This window comes from Muscardinus avellanarius, assembly GCF_963383645.1.
Source record: "Muscardinus avellanarius genome assembly, chromosome: 13".
NCBI lineage: Eukaryota > Metazoa > Chordata > Mammalia > Rodentia > Gliridae > Muscardinus > Muscardinus avellanarius.
Genome location: NC_137799.1, coordinates 26,462,787 through 26,479,465, shown reverse-complemented (window position 1 = coordinate 26,479,465; position 16,679 = coordinate 26,462,787). Strand labels below are relative to the sequence as shown.

General features: G+C 47.4%; 1 protein-coding gene across 4 annotated transcripts in view; it reads right to left on the bottom strand.

Moving 5' to 3' along the window:
• EPB41L4B (erythrocyte membrane protein band 4.1 like 4B) overlaps window positions 1-16,679 on the bottom strand; it is a gene marked incomplete at both ends in the record, with an annotated part of 147,535 nt that overhangs the window by 38,162 nt on the left and 92,694 nt on the right. For all 4 annotated transcript variants that reach the window (XM_080709161.1, XM_080709160.1, XM_080709162.1 and 1 more), the window contains 2 exons: window positions 1,953-2,071; window positions 4,684-4,895. In XM_080709161.1, the coding sequence (XP_080565287.1) occupies window positions 1,953-2,071; window positions 4,684-4,895 (331 nt within the window). The remainder of the gene's footprint in view (window positions 1-1,952; window positions 2,072-4,683; window positions 4,896-16,679) is intronic.

The window sequence follows — 16,679 nt, the reverse complement described above, 5'->3', positions numbered from 1 at the left end:
GGGATGTAGTTGTACTGACAGTAATGACCGAAGACCTACTTTAAAAAATGGAATGCTGCTAAAATAAGAAAAGGATGGCAATTCAGCATTGATTTTTTTTTCCCCTCCAACATATGAAGTTGAAAATGCTCTTTTGGACCTAAAATTCAAGCTGTCTTGTTCCTGTTCCATCTGGACAAAGCAAGACCCACGATAACATTAGTTCAGTTGTATGAGTTGATTCAGGTAAAGGCCAATTTAAATTCTGGAAACACTGTGCATCGTTGTATGACTGTCTTGTTTAAAAGGCATCTCTAGGGAAATTATAAAACCACAGGTCAGCCGGGAGGATGGCCCCAAGAATGCTGGACTCTGTGTGTTCTGAATGACCATAATTTATATTTTATGCCCAATTTGAGTCATGAAAAGATACTTTACTGTTCAATAGGGAAATACAGGTTTCAAAATGTGCAAATGGGTAACAGTTGGGCCTTGGTATTATTATAGTTGGAAATAGGCCATCTGCTTGAGGATGTCATTTGGAGATAAAGAAGTGATTAGATGCATATTTAAATTGTTGATACAGATTGTTTACACATTCTAGCCAGGCATAGTGGTGCACGCTGTAATCCCAGTACTGGGGAGGAAAATCACAGGTTCCAGGATACCCTCAACAACGTAGCGAGACTCAGCAACCTAATGAGACCCTGTTTCAAAACCAAAAATAAAAAAGGACTGGAGGTGTAGCTCAGAGGTAGAATGCCCATGGGTTCAATCCCTAGTACCAGAAAAAGACAAGTGTTTAACCAGTCCAAAAATTTCCTGTGATAATTCTGGGTCCAACTTTGGAACTGAGTAAAACTTTGGAATTCTTATAACTTAATTAAGAACAGGAAGTTATCAAAACCTTAGATGAATCAGCAGATGCTGGATCCTAAAGGCTGGGGGGGAAAAGCCTTTAAAAGCAATCTCAGTGCCGGGTGTGGTGGCGCATGCTTGTAATCCCCATGGTTGGGAGGCTGAGATAAGAGGATTGCGCAGGTTCAAAGCTAGCCTTAGCTGAAATATAGCCCAGAGGTAGAAGGCTCCTGGGTTCCATCCAAAGTACCACCAAAAAAAAAAAAAAAAGCAATCTCAGCCAGTGGTTCCCAGATGTGGTGTCATGAGATTAAGTACATCGTGATACAGAATCATGGCATGAAGCTGGGCATGGTGGTAAATATCAGTAATCACAGTAGTTGGGAGGCTGAGGCAGGAGGAGGGCAGATTCAAGACCAGAGCACAGTAACTTAGTGAGACTTTATTTTAAAGTATAAGAGAAAAAGAGCTGGGCATGGTGGCGCACACTTGTAATCCCAGCAATTGGGAGGCTGAGACAGGAAGATCATGGTTCGCGGACAGCCTCAGCTACTTAGTGAGGCCCTCTGTAACTCAGTGAGACCCTGTTTCAAAATAAAGAATAAGCCGGGCGTGGTGGTGCACGCTTGTAATCCCCGCGCTTGGGAGGCAGAGACAGGAGGATCGCGCAGGTTCGAAGCCAGCCGCGCGCTGGCTTAGGAGACCCTGTTTCCAAATATAAAATGTAAAAATAGGTCTGGGAGTGTAGCCCAGAGGTAGAAGGGCTTCCAGGAACCCCAGTACCACCAAAAATAAAAAAATAAAAAATAAAGAATAAAAAATTGGGCAGGAGGTATAGTTTGGAGGTCAAATGCCTCTGGGTTCCATCCCCAGACCCGCAAAACAATAAAAAAAATTAAAAATAATAAAAATAAAAGAGAAAAAGAGATAGGGTTGTTCTCAGTGATAGAGTGTCTCTGGGTTCAATCCCTAGCACCACCACCAAGATGGGAGAGAGGGAGGGCGAGAAGGAGCTGTCAAGAGGATGTCACGGAAGCCCCGGAGCCCTCACAAGCCCTTGCAGTCTGACCTGAGCCCCGAGCGAGCTCAGCTCAGCCAGAGCCTGCCCTCCGCACCTTGTTTATGTTGATGTGCAGAGTGGGCCAGGGCCCAGCAGCCTTCACGGTCTCCAGTTCCAGCTTTTTCAGATGGACAGCCGTTTCGCTGAACAGGGCAGGTGCTCCCGGACTCAGTTCTGCAATACGAACAGGGGAAATATGTAAGAAACGGTAGAAAGGACAGACAGACAGACAGACAGAGGGGGTGAGGGACACTGCAGGATCCTGACTCCAGCACCCTTTTGGTCTGCCTTGATGGGGTCAATCTGAGATCAAGACCTAATCTCTCTAGTAAGAGCTGGATGACCCTGGGTAAGTCACTTTACCTCTCTGAATCTTTTAGCCATGTTTAGATGAATTACCTTGTTGGGTTATTCCTTTACAAATACTTTAAAAACAAAAAGCACGATGCCAACTGAGAAGATTAGAATTCACGCTAATAGGCATTACACATATGACCTAAGCAGCCGTGCTGTTTCTCAGATCAGATCCGTTCATTTTAATGATTTTACTGCTTTGGATTCATTGGCTACCGCTCCTCCCTCTGGCTCGAATTTACTCATTGATATATTAAATATTCATTAAATATTAAATATTCATTACACAGTAAAGCTTGTGTTAAGGAGTGCTAGCCATTGAGCTGAAATAAGGAGATGGATGAGAAAATTCCGGTCTAAATGGGGAGAGAGCAGGCGTGGTGACGCACACCTGTAGCCCCGGTACTTGGGAAACTGAGACAAGAGGATCGCAGGTTCCAGGCCAGCCTCGGCAACTTAGCAAGATTGTCAGCAACTTAGCGGGACTATGGTCCAAAATAAAAAATAAAGCCGAGCACTGAGGCAGAGGAAAGTCTTCCAAGAAGAGGGAACAGAAGATGCAGAGACAGAGCCGGGACCAGCACAGTGTTTGGTGAGAGGAGAGTAGCTTGCTACAGTGTGCTGAGGCGTGGGTGCGGCTGGAGGTGCTGCAGGGGCCAGGTCTGCCTGTGGCCAAGCTCAGAAGTGTAGGCTTTATCCCGGGACAGTAAAGAACTGTGTAAAGCCCTAGGGTGTTTGGACAGCTATCTGGGGAGAGCCGACTTTGGCAGTTTCTGTACAGTGATGGCTTAGAGTGTTCATTAGGAGGCTGCTACACTTATCCAGATGCAAAAAAGGAAGGAAGACTAAGACAGGGACTTGGGCAAGGGCGGCTTAGGCAGCAATGAGGGTGCAGACTTCAGCTCCTGCTCAGTGTGGGCTGCCCATCCCCACTTCCAGTTTGGCCCACCCAGAATTGCTCCCCGTGGTCTCCAGGGGAACGCGAAACGGCTCACCCCGTTTCACCAGGATCTCCGCACCCTCTACCCAGTTTGTGAATGAGCAAACTGAGAACCAGAGAGGACTCCGCTGGGTAGTGACAGCCGGCAAGGAAGGCTCTGGCCTCTGGCCTCTAGCTCAGCGCTTTCCACACCATGAGTGATAAAGAACCAATCCCTCCCACACACACCATCAGAAACAAACTATTTGGCGCAAGAGAATAAAAGTAAATTTCTAGAAAAACAAAATAAAAGACATGCAAAATCCAAGCCCAGATTTTAAAGTTAGATTTAACAGATATAACATCACTGTCATCTTGCTGACAATTTTTCTGACTTCTGACTCTCTATGTCTGTAACTTTTTGGGGGTGGTGGTACTGGGGTTCCTGGAAACCCTTCTACCTCCGGGCTACACTCCCAGACCTATTTTTTATATTTTTATTTGGAAACAGGGTCTCTTAAGCCAGGGCGGCTGGCTTCGAACCTGCGCGATCCTCCTGTCTCCGCCTCCCAAGCGCGGGGATTACAAGCGTGCGCCACCACGCCCGGCTGTCTGTAACTTCTTTCTGGGAGCAGTATCCGTGGGCCCACGGGATCACTCTGGGCACCACTCATTTGGTACCACTTTGCTCTCAGAAGCTGGATATCAGACAGGGGAACAAGATTTTTTTCCTGTAATTAAGCCGATTGAAACTCTGGACACTGCCTCCCTCTCCTCTTTATCTTTTCTATTGCTTGAATCAGTGCTGGGTTCTGTGCAGAACTGTGCAAGCAGAGGGCTGCTAAGAATGTGGTAAGGAGGGCACTGTTACTGTTATGGTTTGGATATACAATGTCTCCCTCAAAAGCTCATGTGTTGGTAATGCAAAAGTGTTCAGAAGTGAAACAGTTGAGATAACTATTATTCTAATTTATTATTCTAATTATACAGCGGTGAATAATTAGAGCCCTGAGGCTCTAATCTCACCAGTAGATAAATTCACGGATGGATTAATAACTGTAATGAACTTACTGGGTGTAAGTATAGGTAGGCTGTGACTGGAGGAAACAGATCCCTGCGGGTGTGGCCCTGGTGACTCCGTCCGCCCCTGGTCCCTTCCTCCCTGTTTCCCGGCTGCCTGAACAGCTTTGCTTCCCAACACCTTGCTGCCATGAGGTTTCTGCCTTGGAGCCAGCCAACCATGGACCAAAACTCTGAAACTCTGAGCCAAATCAACCTTTCCTCCTATAAGTAGTTCTTGTCAGGCATGTTGGTCACAGCTAACTAAAATAGCGGGTGATGAGGCTTACTGGCAAACCTTGACCACTAAACGCATCATGCTCATATCTGATAACGAGTATCACACTGCCACCCTTCCATGCTGCACAGGAAGCACCTGCCTTGAGCCACTAGGGAAGCGACCCCTGCCCTGCCCATCACTGCCCGCCCGCCCTGCCCCCTTCACCCGACTCACTTGTGAGTGGCTTGTTGCTGGAGTTGGGGGACCGCAGAGGCCCCTCTTTGCTCTCCAGGGTCAGCGAGACGCCATAGCTGGAGTGGTGCTGGTGCTGTGGTGGGCGGTGGTGCCTTCCTGCAGCTTTGGGAGGGAACGGGGTGCCCCCGTTCTCCTCGATGCCGAAGGGCAGCCGCTCCGAGGGGCTGAGCACCGGGGAGGGGAGCGGGTAGCTGTGGCGGCAACAAAGTCAGGATTTAGGAAAGCAAACACCCTGATGGTCCTGCGGGTACTTTCAAAGACATTTTCTAAGCATCAAACACCAAGGGAAGCAGGTTCAACGGAGCAGCTCCTATCGAAAATGTGATACCGTTGCCACACTGTGTGTGAACTTAAATAGCCAGCAGGGCAGTAACGCGTGTATATTCGAGACTCTCCACCTGTGCCATACAAAGTCCTTAACTTAGAAATGGAATCGAGTCGCCGGGCGTGGTGGCGCAGCTTGTAATCCCCGCGCTTGGAAGGCGGAGACAGGAGGATCGCGCAGGTTCGAAGCCAGCCGCGCTGGCGTAAGAGACCCTGTTTCAAAAATATAAAATAGGTCTGGGAGTGTAGCCCGGAGGTAGAAGGGCTTCCAGGAACCCCAGTACCACCAAAAAAAAAAAAAAAAGAAAGAAAAAGAAATGGAATCGAATAATTTCTGTTCTTAAAAAGGGATTCTCAAAATGGGAGGAAGAAATAAAAACAATCCTATGAGATCATGTTACAAACTACAAGTTCCTTTCTATCTCGTCCAACATGTAGAAAGCCCCTATGGATGTTACTGCCATACTTTAAAAAATTCTAATTGTTTTTCGATGCTTTTACAATTATTGCCCTGTTTGAAGTCCCTGTTATCTCCTTTCTAGGACTGGATTCTCTCCCACCCCTATTGCTTCCCTCAGTCCATCCACTACAAATAAGTCTCTAGGGTGTTATTCTAATTTCTTCCAGGGTAGGGCGCTCTTCCGGGAGGAACTTAACTATATCTCTACCACTAGTGGTTCTTGACCCTTTTAGGACAGAAACCCCGTTGGAAATCTAATGAATACCAGAGATCTCCTCTGCAGAAAAAGGCACCAAGCTGCAACATTCCACACCGTTTCAGGCTGCTGCAACCCATCCATGGACTCAGGTTAAGAGTCCTGGCTCAGCCAGGCATGGGGGCACACACCTGCAATCCCAATACTTGGGAGGCTGAGACAGGAGGATCACAGGTTCAAGGCCAGCCTCAGCCTCAGCAACTTAGGAAGACCTTGTTTCAAAAAAAAAAAAAAATGATAGGTGTGTCTAGTTTAAAGGTAAAATAATGGCCCTGGATTCAACCCCCAGCATCAAAAAAAGTCTTGATTCAAAGTAATATCTAAATTCCTCCATCACTTGGCACTAAGGGTCTCCCAAGATCTGGTCCCATTCTATTTCAATTTCATCTCCCGCTACATTTTTTTTTTTAACCCACACTAACCCCTCCCCATCCTGAGGCCTCTCACCTCTTTCTGTCCCTGGAGTCCTTTCTGGTCTCTCAACTGGCTGAGACACCCCTTCCTCCAGGAAGACTCCCAGCCTGTGAGCCAGCTAGAGAGAGCCCGCCTCACACTCCCAGGCTGGGTCACCCCTCTTGCTGCTCATTCCGCACTGCAGATTTCCACTGCCCACACCTTCACTCTGCCCGCTAGGGGCTCCCTCCCGGCATAGGAAGCCCAGATTTAGTTCCTTACAATCTGTCTAGCACCCACAGCTAAGTGAGCAGAAGTGGAGACCAGAAGTCCCCGGGGCAGGGGAAGGCGTAGGGCAGGTGTTACAGGGAGAGAGCTTCCCGGGGAGACAGCAAAGGTTTGTGTAAAGAGTCCATCTTAGAGCTGTGGAGACCTTGCTGGACACCTAACAGGCCTAGTAGACCCTCTTTAAGTATTTGAGGAAGAGAGGGAGGGACTAGTGAAGTTGTGGAGCTGGGATTTGACAACAGCTCTGTAATCTCCAAAGCCTGTTGACATTATTTTCCTGTCTCCTAATTAACATTGAAAAAAAAAATATCATTTGCCCTGCGGAGGTGCAGAACATGCTCAGAGGAGAGAACATGCCCTTGCCTGAGAGCGCTGGAGAGGGCGCCCCGGCCTCAGGCTCACCTTCCCCTGCTCTGCTTCCCTGCCTGTCAGCCAATTAAAGGTCTGAGTGAGGACTGGAACCACGGGGAGATGATTCAGAGACACCAGTAAGAGGAAGAGAGGGAGGCAGGGCAGGGATTTGGGCTGGGATTTGAGGAGGGGAGAACATGGGCCCAGGAAGGGGTCAGAATGCTGCAAATGTTTTTTTTTTATTGATTGTTATTACTTTTTTGTGGTATTGTGGATTGAACTCCCAGCCCTAGTTTTTATTTTAAAATGGGATCCCACGAAGTTGCAGAGGACCTCATTAAGTTGCTGAGGCTGGTCGCAAACCCATGATCCTCTTGTCTCGGCCTCCTCCAAGTGTTTTAGACTAGAGGGCCAGGCCTATGGTGTGTCACCAGTAGAGAAAAGGAGGTGGAGAAGGAGGAATGCTGGGACGTGATGGAGCCTCAGATGGGTTAGAGGGAGTGTGGGATGAATGCCCAAAGGGAAGGATGTCTTATAGCAGAGATCTGGCACACATTCAGGGATGGAAGTGGAGTTGGAAAGCACTGAGCAGAAGTTTCTGAAAGATGGCAAATAGATACCATCTCTCATGCCAGCTCCAATTGATCCTTGAGCTCTCTACCCAGAGTGCAAGATGGAGAAGGATTCTGAGGTTGTGCCCGGCTCAGAGAGAGAGTGCTGTGATTGATTAGTGATGTCTGCCATGGGCTTGGAAGAGCACAGTGGTGTCATGAACTTGTCTTTCCAAGTTAAAAGTCTGTGTTTTTTTTATTATCTCAAGTAAACTCAGAGTGGGGAATCAAACAGTAAAAAAAAAAGAAATTTAAAAAACAAATATGCAGGGAGTGAGAAAGTACATTTAACAACATGTCAAGTACAATATGCACGTGTGACTTTCATCTTAGTGATTTAAGGTGGAAACCAAGAAAAAGATGGAAAGAGAAATAGATGAGTGCCGGAGAAGCTGCCTGAGGCTAGGCCCTGGAATCTGGTCAGGATGAGGGTTCTAGAAGAGCCAGGGTTCCTGAACAGATAGTAGCATGACCTGCAGTGTCCTTGGCTCATACAATGGGGGACATTCTGAAGACGCCTACAAGGGCCTCTGTGGGGTTGGAGGTCCCCCAACCTTGAGGGAACCGCTCATGGCACCGCTTACTGTTCCCTGCAGAACTCCCAGAGGCACCATTCACATAGACTGTGATGGGAGCAAAGAGAAGGCCAAGCTCACCCTCGAAGGCCCAAGAGCTCAGAGCAGCCCCGGAGCCTTGGAGGCGCAGGCTAAGGCTCAGGAGATGGGACCAGCTCCACGGCCACCACTGTCTGAGACGAGGCTCCTGAGCTTTCTGGTACTCTGGAAAGGAGGTCACAGCTACTGGTTTCAGAGCAGGGGACAATGGGCTTTGGCCTCTGCCCCCACGAGCCGCAGGTGAGAAGGAGCCTGGTACAGGACATGGGACTGTCTATGCTCGGCGCTGTGCTAGGCACTGCAGTTTGGCTTTCCCAGCCATCCTGGAGGTCACTGAGGCTCAGCGAAGATGAGTAAGGAGCCCTGTTGGCAAATGCAAAGTGGGAATCGAAACTAATGTCTACTCTCCCCTTTCCTCAGGGGAAGAGCCGGCTCTCATTCTGCCTCCAGCTCTGGAGAAGCTAGTGTCCCCTGGGGCTTGTTTCCTGGGACTTCACTGACTCGTGGGTGGGGATGGCTTTGCTGAGTCAGTGGGACTCAGGGGCTCTTCCAGCACTGCCTAATCCCACACACGCTCCTGACCAGAGCCTCTCCGTTCCCTGTCTCTGGGATGCATGGTGCTCAAGCAAAATATGCTGCACATTGAATAAGTACATCCTCTGTTATACACTCCTAGGATTGTGGCCAGTATATACCAAAGGTAGGGGAGGGTCCAAGGCTAGAACACAAAAACAAGGCTTTCCCTCAAAAGCAAGGCCAAGAGATCAGGGTGCCAATCACACTGGACAGCTCAGCCAAGTTCTAGGTGACAGGGGCTTTAGGGGGCATCCCGGGAGATCAAATACAAAGAAGTTGGGCATGGTGCCACATGCTTGTAATCCCAATACTTGGGAGGCTGGGACAGGAGGATCGCAGGTTCAAGGACAGCCTCAGCAACTTAGTGAGGCCCTCCGAAACTTAATGAGACCCTGTTTCAAAAATAAAATAAGGTTAGGGGTGCAACTCAGAGGTAAAATGCCTCTGGGTCAATTTCCAGTATCAAACAAACAAACAAACAAACAAATAAATGAAATCAGAATATTAGAAATGGATCTCCCTGAATATCCACCAGTTCCAGTTTGATGGTTTTAAACTATGGATGAGCGTTAAAATTACTAGAGGATTTTAATACTGGAGGAAATGCAAAATAGTGCAGCTGTTTTGGAAAACAGCCTGGAATCCCCAAATATCTAAACAGTGGCCTTATGACCCCCAATCCCATTCCTAGATATACACCCAAAAGAAATAAAAATATCTCCATGCAAAAATTTGTACATGAATGTTCATAGCATCATTACTCATAACTGCCAAAAGGTAGAAACCACCCACATGTTCATCATCTGATAAATGGATAAGAAAACTATGGTATATCCATACAATGGAAAACTATCTAGCCATGAAAAGGAATGAATTATCTATTCCTGTTATGATAGGAATGAACTTTGAAAACATTATGCTGCATGGAAGAAGCCAGAGACAAAAAGGCCACATGTCGAATGATTCTATTTCTGTGAAGTGTTTAGAATAGGCAAAGCTATGGAGGTAGAGAGTAGATTTGTGGTTACCTGGAACTGGGTAGGATGGGAGGAGGTGAGGAGTGAGTGACCATTGATGGTATCGAGTTTCTTTTAGAAGAAAAAATTCCAAAATTAGATTGCAATCACAGTTGCACAACTTTGAAACTCTGTGATTGTACAATTTAAACTGGAGAATTGTGTGGCATGTAATATGTACCTTACTGTAGTCGATTTTAAAAACTCACCAGGCCAGACTGAACAATGTCAATGCTCAGGCCTTATCCAGGCCAATCCCATAGTCATCTGTCTCTAAATCCAGCCTGTGGCCAGGTCTGAGAGTCGCCACAGAGTCCACCCTCCTCCTTTTACACACGGCTTCACTGTAGGAGTGAGGTGAGTAGGTCAGACAGCTGGTCACTGGCTGGGCCTGGGACATGATCCAGGCCTCTGCCTCTCCCCTTGCTGCCCCAAGAGCTGCCCATCTGCTGCATCGTCCCATCTGTTTCGGCTTCTATTTATGGCTTCTCTGTAATGCACGCATCAGGAAAATCCAAAGCCTCCTCGGAACCCCCATTCTGGCGTACACATCTCATCTTCACAGCCATAGGGCGAGCTCTGCAGGCAGACGGTCACGTGGCATGCATTTGTGTCCTCCACTATAAGAAAAGTGCTACGCACACAGCATGTGCTCAGCTAACGCTGGCCAGGCTGAAAACAGAATGACGTCTCAGCGCGCTGGATAAACATGCCAGCGCCAGTTCTCGTGCCTGGCGCTGTGCCCGGCACGAGGGTAGAAGCAAGTAGGACCTTGTCTTTGCCCTCAAGGAGCTCCCTGCTGCTCTGATGAGGGGAAGCAGGGGAGCCTTCCTGGGTAGGGATGCTTGAGCAGGAGATACCTGAGGGTGAGGAGGAGAGGGCTGGGGCAGGGCTGCACGGGGCATCATACCCAAGGGCTCCCAGGTGCTGAAGCCTGGAACAGACAGTGCATACTAGTTGGCTAAGAGACTTTCTGTGGCTCAATATGGGCATAAACATGAGCTTCCTGTTGTTATCATTTTGTTTTTTACATTCAATAAGTTATGAAGCCATTAGGAATTTAATGTCTATTGTGAGATATACAACATGTGTGTGTGTGTGTGTGTGTGTGTGTGTGTTACTGAGGACGAACCCAGGTGCATTCTAACTCTGAGCTACACCCCCAGCCCTCGTGTGTGTGTGTGTATTTGTGTGTGTGTGTGTGTGTGTGTGTGTGTGTGTGTGTGTGTGTTTACAGAGTCTTGGTAGTTTGATGAAAGTCTCATTACTTGCTGAGGCTGTCCGCATACCTATGATCCTCCTGTTTCAGCCTCCCAAGTACTGGAATTACAAGTGTATGCCACCATAGCCGGTTCAGTTCTAACTTTTTTACTGAAATAAACAACCAAGTGTTTCAAACATCCCTAAAGGAATAATTCGACCTTGCTCCATGAACTTGAAATGTCGTCTTCACTGTGCTTGTTGCTTCTCTGATGCGCACAGACCCGGTCCCTCCTCTCCCCCTGCCTGTTCTGCCTCTGAGGAACTTCACTTCCCAGGCTTCCAGTCCTGGCTTCTGTAGGACTGGCTATGGAGTCACCAAGGGAGACAGGAGTGTGGGAAACGACACAAGCCAGGGTGTTTCTCCCCACATCCCTGTGCCTCAGGCTCCCAGCAGCAGCTGCAGGCCCTCTGTGCCCCCAGCTCCCTGAGACCGGCTTCCCGTGGCCTCGGCCCTGGGTGCTGGGACAGTCACCTGTCTCGGTCACTCAAGCCCAGGAGTGGCAAGCAGGTTCTGGTTTCTCGCTTCTTTCATCCCTTACATAACCAATTCCCTGTATGAAATTCTCTGTCAAGAAATGCCTGGGGTAGTTTCGGTGTTCCTGATTTCCCATGACTGATATACAATGCAAACCCGCCTGTTTCTGGATTCTCCACACTCTTAATAGTCGACATATCTACTGCTTGTTTGTTTTTGGTTTTTGTTTTTTGTACCAGGGTTGAGCCCAAGAGCACTGTACCTCTGAGCTACACTCCCAGCCCTCTTTTTTAATTTTGAAATGGGGTCTTGCTAAGTTGCTGAGGGTCTCACTACATTGCTGAGGCTGGCCTCAAACCTGCAATCCTACTGTCTCAGCCTCCCAAGTACTGGAGTGACAGGCCTGCATCACCACGCTGAGCTTACTTCTCTACTGCTAAACCAGTGTGAGGTTGTCTTAATTACTTTTGTTTGAAAATATGTTATTACATGTGATTTTACAAGTCCTTATTATTCCCATTTCCACATTATTCTTTATCTTTTGAGTTTCCCTTCTGGGTTGTTATCATGTACTTGGTCTTCTAGATTGGTTTAGAAAACAAATTACTACCAAGAAAATCCCACTGGAATTATGATCTGGAGAATTAAACATTAAGGATTAATTTGAAAGAATGTACTCATAAGAACATGGTAGTTCTCCCCATCTCATATCTTTTAAAATGTCCTTCAGTCAGAATTTTAAACTTTTTCATCAGGATACAAATTAAATTAGCTTCTTTCCTAGGTATTTTTTTTCCAGTTTTGACACAACTGAAAATGAGATATCATTAATTATTACATTTCCCCTATTTTTCTTGTGGTTTCCAACCACAAAGGTACTGACTTTGGGCTTTTTATTTTTGTAGTCCTGGAGACTGAATTCAAGAGCCTCTACCACTGAGCTATACCCCAGCCCTTTTTATTTTTTTATTTTGAAAAAGAGTCTCACTAAATTACCATGCAATAGCCAGGTGTGGTGGTGCATGCTTGTAATCCCAGCATTCGGGAGGCTGAGACAGGAGGATCGTGTTTCACAGACAACCTTGGCTACTAAACAAGGCCCTTCGCAACTGAGTGAAACCCTGTTTCAAAAATAGAAAGAATAGGCTAGTGTGGTGGCGCATGCTTGTAATCCCCGGGCTTGGGAGGCAGAGACAGGAGGATTGTGCAGGTTTGAAGCCAGCCTTGAGACCCTGTTTAAAAAAAAAAAAATAGGTCTGGGAGTGTAGCCCAGAGGTAGAAGGGTTTCCAGGAACCCCAGTACCACTAAAAAAAAAAAAAAAAAAGACAAAAAAAAATAGAGCTGGGGGTGTCACTTGGAGGTAGAATGCCCCTGGGTTCCATCCCTGGTACCACCATACATACATACATAAATAATTTAAGAAATTTAAAAAATTACCATGCAATGCCCTTGAACTTTGGTCTTTTGTCTCAGCCTTCCAAGTAATGGGATTACAGGTGTACTCCACCATGCCCGACTAGGATATTTCTGCTTCCTGCCACTTTGTTGAACCCGTATCGGTTAGAATTCAGTTGGATTTTGAGAAGATAGTCACATGAGACTTCTTCTTCCTTCCCACTGTTCATTCCTTATTTCCTTAGCTGGCTGCTTTGGTGGGGTCTCCAAGACGATACTGAGTTAGCAGCAGTCAGCCTTGTCTTGGTGTTTCAGTCCATGGGTTGCTCAGTCTTTCAACATTAAGTGCCGTTCCTGACAAGCTCCATCTCCTGAGTTAGACAACCCTCTGCTCTTAGCTCAAAGTATCCTGGGCGGATCAGTGTTGCTCCTGGGTGAATAGGACTTCCTTTCCTAGGTGCTTAAAAAACACTGTCCGCTGATGATCCTAACACCATTCAGCTATGGGTCCAGCACTTGAAATTCATTTTCTAAGAAACCCTATGACACCTCCACGCTCATCTAGCACTTCCCCAGGACTACAGGGCTCTTCAAAGGGCATCAGACACCGAGTCTGCAGTGACAAGGGCCGAGTGCCTCAGTACTGGGGTAAGCAATGCTCCAAGCCTGCAGACCCGAACCAACCGTGATGCAGCGCAATATTGCCTGACTCTTCTCTTATCCTTGACTTCCGTTCTCTTCTTTCTAGCAGTATCTTCCATATTGAAAAAGAGAGAAAACCATTGAGTAGCTCAGCTCTGTCCATTTCTCACGTCATCCTCCAAGAATGACTGCTAATTACACTGTTCATCTGCTTGCCCCAAAGTGTGCCTCTGGGACATGTTAACGTTCTTTGCAAAAAGTTCTGTGCCTGTTTGTGGGTTTTATTTATTTATTGTATTTATTGTTTTGGTTTTTTTGATGCTGGGGATGGAATCCAGGGGTACTCTACAGTGAAGCTTCACCCCCAGGCCTTTATTTTTTATTTTGAGACGGTCTCGCTGAGTTGCCCAGGCTGGCCTTGAATTTATGGCCTTCTTGCCTTAGCCTCCAGGGTTGCTGGAATTACAGGGGTGCACCTCTGCGTGCGGTTCGTGTTCCTTTGTTTTTGACAGTATGTGCCACTTCTCTGTCTTTTAAATACTTTTTAAGATTGTGGGCTTTTCTGAGAGGTTCCTGAAAGTCTCTCTCTTTCAGAGTATCGATGCTATCTATATTCATAGCCCATGTGGAAAATATTCCTTTTTTAAGTATATCTTTTTTTTACATTTTTTTTTGTAGTACAGTGGGGGGTGGAACCCAGGGGCTTTCTACCTCCAGGCTACATCCCCAGCCCTATTTTATAATTTATTTGGAAATAGGGTCTCACTAAGTTGCTAAAAGCCTCACTAAATAGCCGAGGCTGGCTTCGAACCTGTGTGATCCTCCTGTCTCAGCCTCCCAAGTGCTGGGATTACAGTGTGCGCCACCACGTCCAGCCTTCTTTGACATTTTGAAATCTGATTCCTTTTCTCTTCTCTCCTCCCTTCCTCCCTCCCTTCCCCTTCCCTCCTTTTCTTCATGGTACTGGGTATTGAACCTAGGGACATTCTACCTCCAAGCTACACCCCAAGCCCTTTATTTTATTTTATTTTATTTTATAACAGGGTCTCAGTTGCTGAAGATCTTACCTAAGTTGCCAAGGCGGACCTGGACCTGTGTTCCTCTGTCTCAGCCCCCAAGCTGAGAGATTGCAGGTGTATGCCACCCTGCCAAGCTTAAAATCTGATTTTCTAAAGATTAGACTGCAGGAGCTGGGCATGGGGCACAAACTTGTAATCTGAGTACTTGGGAAACTGAGACAGAAAGATTTCAGATTCGCAGCCAACCTCAGCTACTTACTGAGGCCCTCCGCAATGTAGACACTGTTTCAAAATAAAAAATAAAAAACTGGGCTCAGCCGAGTGTGGTGGTGCACGCTTGTAATCCCTGTGCTTGGGAGGCAGAGACAGGAGGATCGCGCAGGTTCGAAGCTAGCCACGCACGCGCGCTGGCTTAGGAGACCCTGTTTCCAAATAAAAATGTAAAACTAGGTCTGGGAGTGTAGCCCGGAGGTAGAAGGGCTTCCAGGAACCCCAGTACCACCAAAAAAATTTTAAAAATTGGGCTCAGTTCTACCCTGAACGCCACCCATTTTCTACTAATGATTCCGAGAAGTCAGCATCATCTTCCAGGGATCTTGTCACTTCCGCACCTCTTAGTCTTCCTCGCTGACCAGAATCAACAGCAATTCCTACAGTCCTTCAGAACCCGCAACCAAACCCCCAGCCAGGCAGGTTGAGAGATACTCTGCTTTTGACAGAATGCCAACATCTGGGTGGCCCAGAAGTCCCCGCAGGTATTGTCCCAGCTTGATGCCTGTCTCTTAGGTAAACACAGTGGGCGTCCTCTGTCCAGTCCCCGGCTGCTGGTCAGGAGGGCTCAGGGTGCCCGCCATGGTTCTCTCTCACCTCCTCATGCCACGTGTCGTCACTCCGTGGCGGGGCCTGGAGGCAGTTGCTGGATCTCTTGTCCATCGTCCATGCAGTGCACAGAGTAGCACCTGGGTAGCTCGGGTGTCTCCCAAACACTCCAGAGGAGAAGCCTGGGTCCCTGTTTTGCTTTAAGCCTATGTGGGGACAATCCCATAAGCCTCATCAGAACTAAGGCAGGAGGACGAAGCTGACAAATGTCTCAGGAGAGCATCACAGTTGAGGGTGTCAGGATCGCAAGTGTGTGGAACCACTTACTCTCCTGGTCCTCAGGGCAACTGAGAGGACCTGGGGGCCCCCTGAGCTGCCCTGTCCGCTTGGCCCCACGTGCTATACAGGCAGATCACTTTCCGTGTGGATCAAGGTCCTGAAAAAGTTGGCGGGAACCACCAGCAGTCCACATTCGTTCATTCCTGGATCACCTATTCAGTTGGGATCCAGCAGAATCCATTTAAGAACGGTGTCCTTGTTGTCGTTTGGCTACTAGGGATGGAACCCAGGGGCATTCTACCTCTAAGCTACACTCCTAGCCCTATTTTATTTTTTTCATTTTGAAGGAGGATCTTGCTAAATTGCTGAGGGCCTCACTAAGTTGCTGAGGCTGTCCGCTAATTGCAATCCTCATGTCTCAGCCTCCCAAGTACTGGGATGACAGGCATGCACCACCACCCCGGCTAAGAAGTGTATTTTTATAAGATAGCAACAGCTAGAATCACACTCCTGACCAAACTCCAGGGCATGAATCATGTTCTTTAAAAGCTCACAATGGGCCGGGTGTGGTGGCGCACGCTTGTAATCTCCATGCTTGGGAAGCAGAGACAGGAGGATCACGCAGGTTCGAAGCCAACCTTGCTGGCTTAAGAGAGCCTGTTTCCAAATAAAATATAAAATACAGGTCTGGGAGTGTAGCCCAGAGGTAGAAGGGTTCCATCACCAGTAGCACCAAAATTAGTAATAATAATAATAATAATAATAATAATAATAAAATAAATAAGTAAAACAAAACAAACTTCACAATGGAAGATCCCAAAACTAACATGTTTGAGGGCTCAGCCCTCTGCCATTAATCTCCAACAACCTTTTGAAGAGAGGACAGTTATTATTATTTTATAGATGAGGAAACTGGCACAGACTAACTTTACCAGAGTCACCCAGCTAGCGTGTGGCAGAACTGGGATGTGAACATAGGCAATTTGCCAGGCCTGGTGATTTTTTTTTTTTTGTGGTACTGGGGTTCCTGGAAGCCCTTCTACCTCCAGGCTACACTCCCAGGCCTATTTTATATTTTTTTATTTGGAAACAGGGTCTCTTAAGCCAGCGGGGCTGGCTTCGAACCTGTGCGATCCTCCTGTCTATGCCTCCCAAGCGAGGGGATTACAAGCGTGTGTGTCACCACGCCCAGC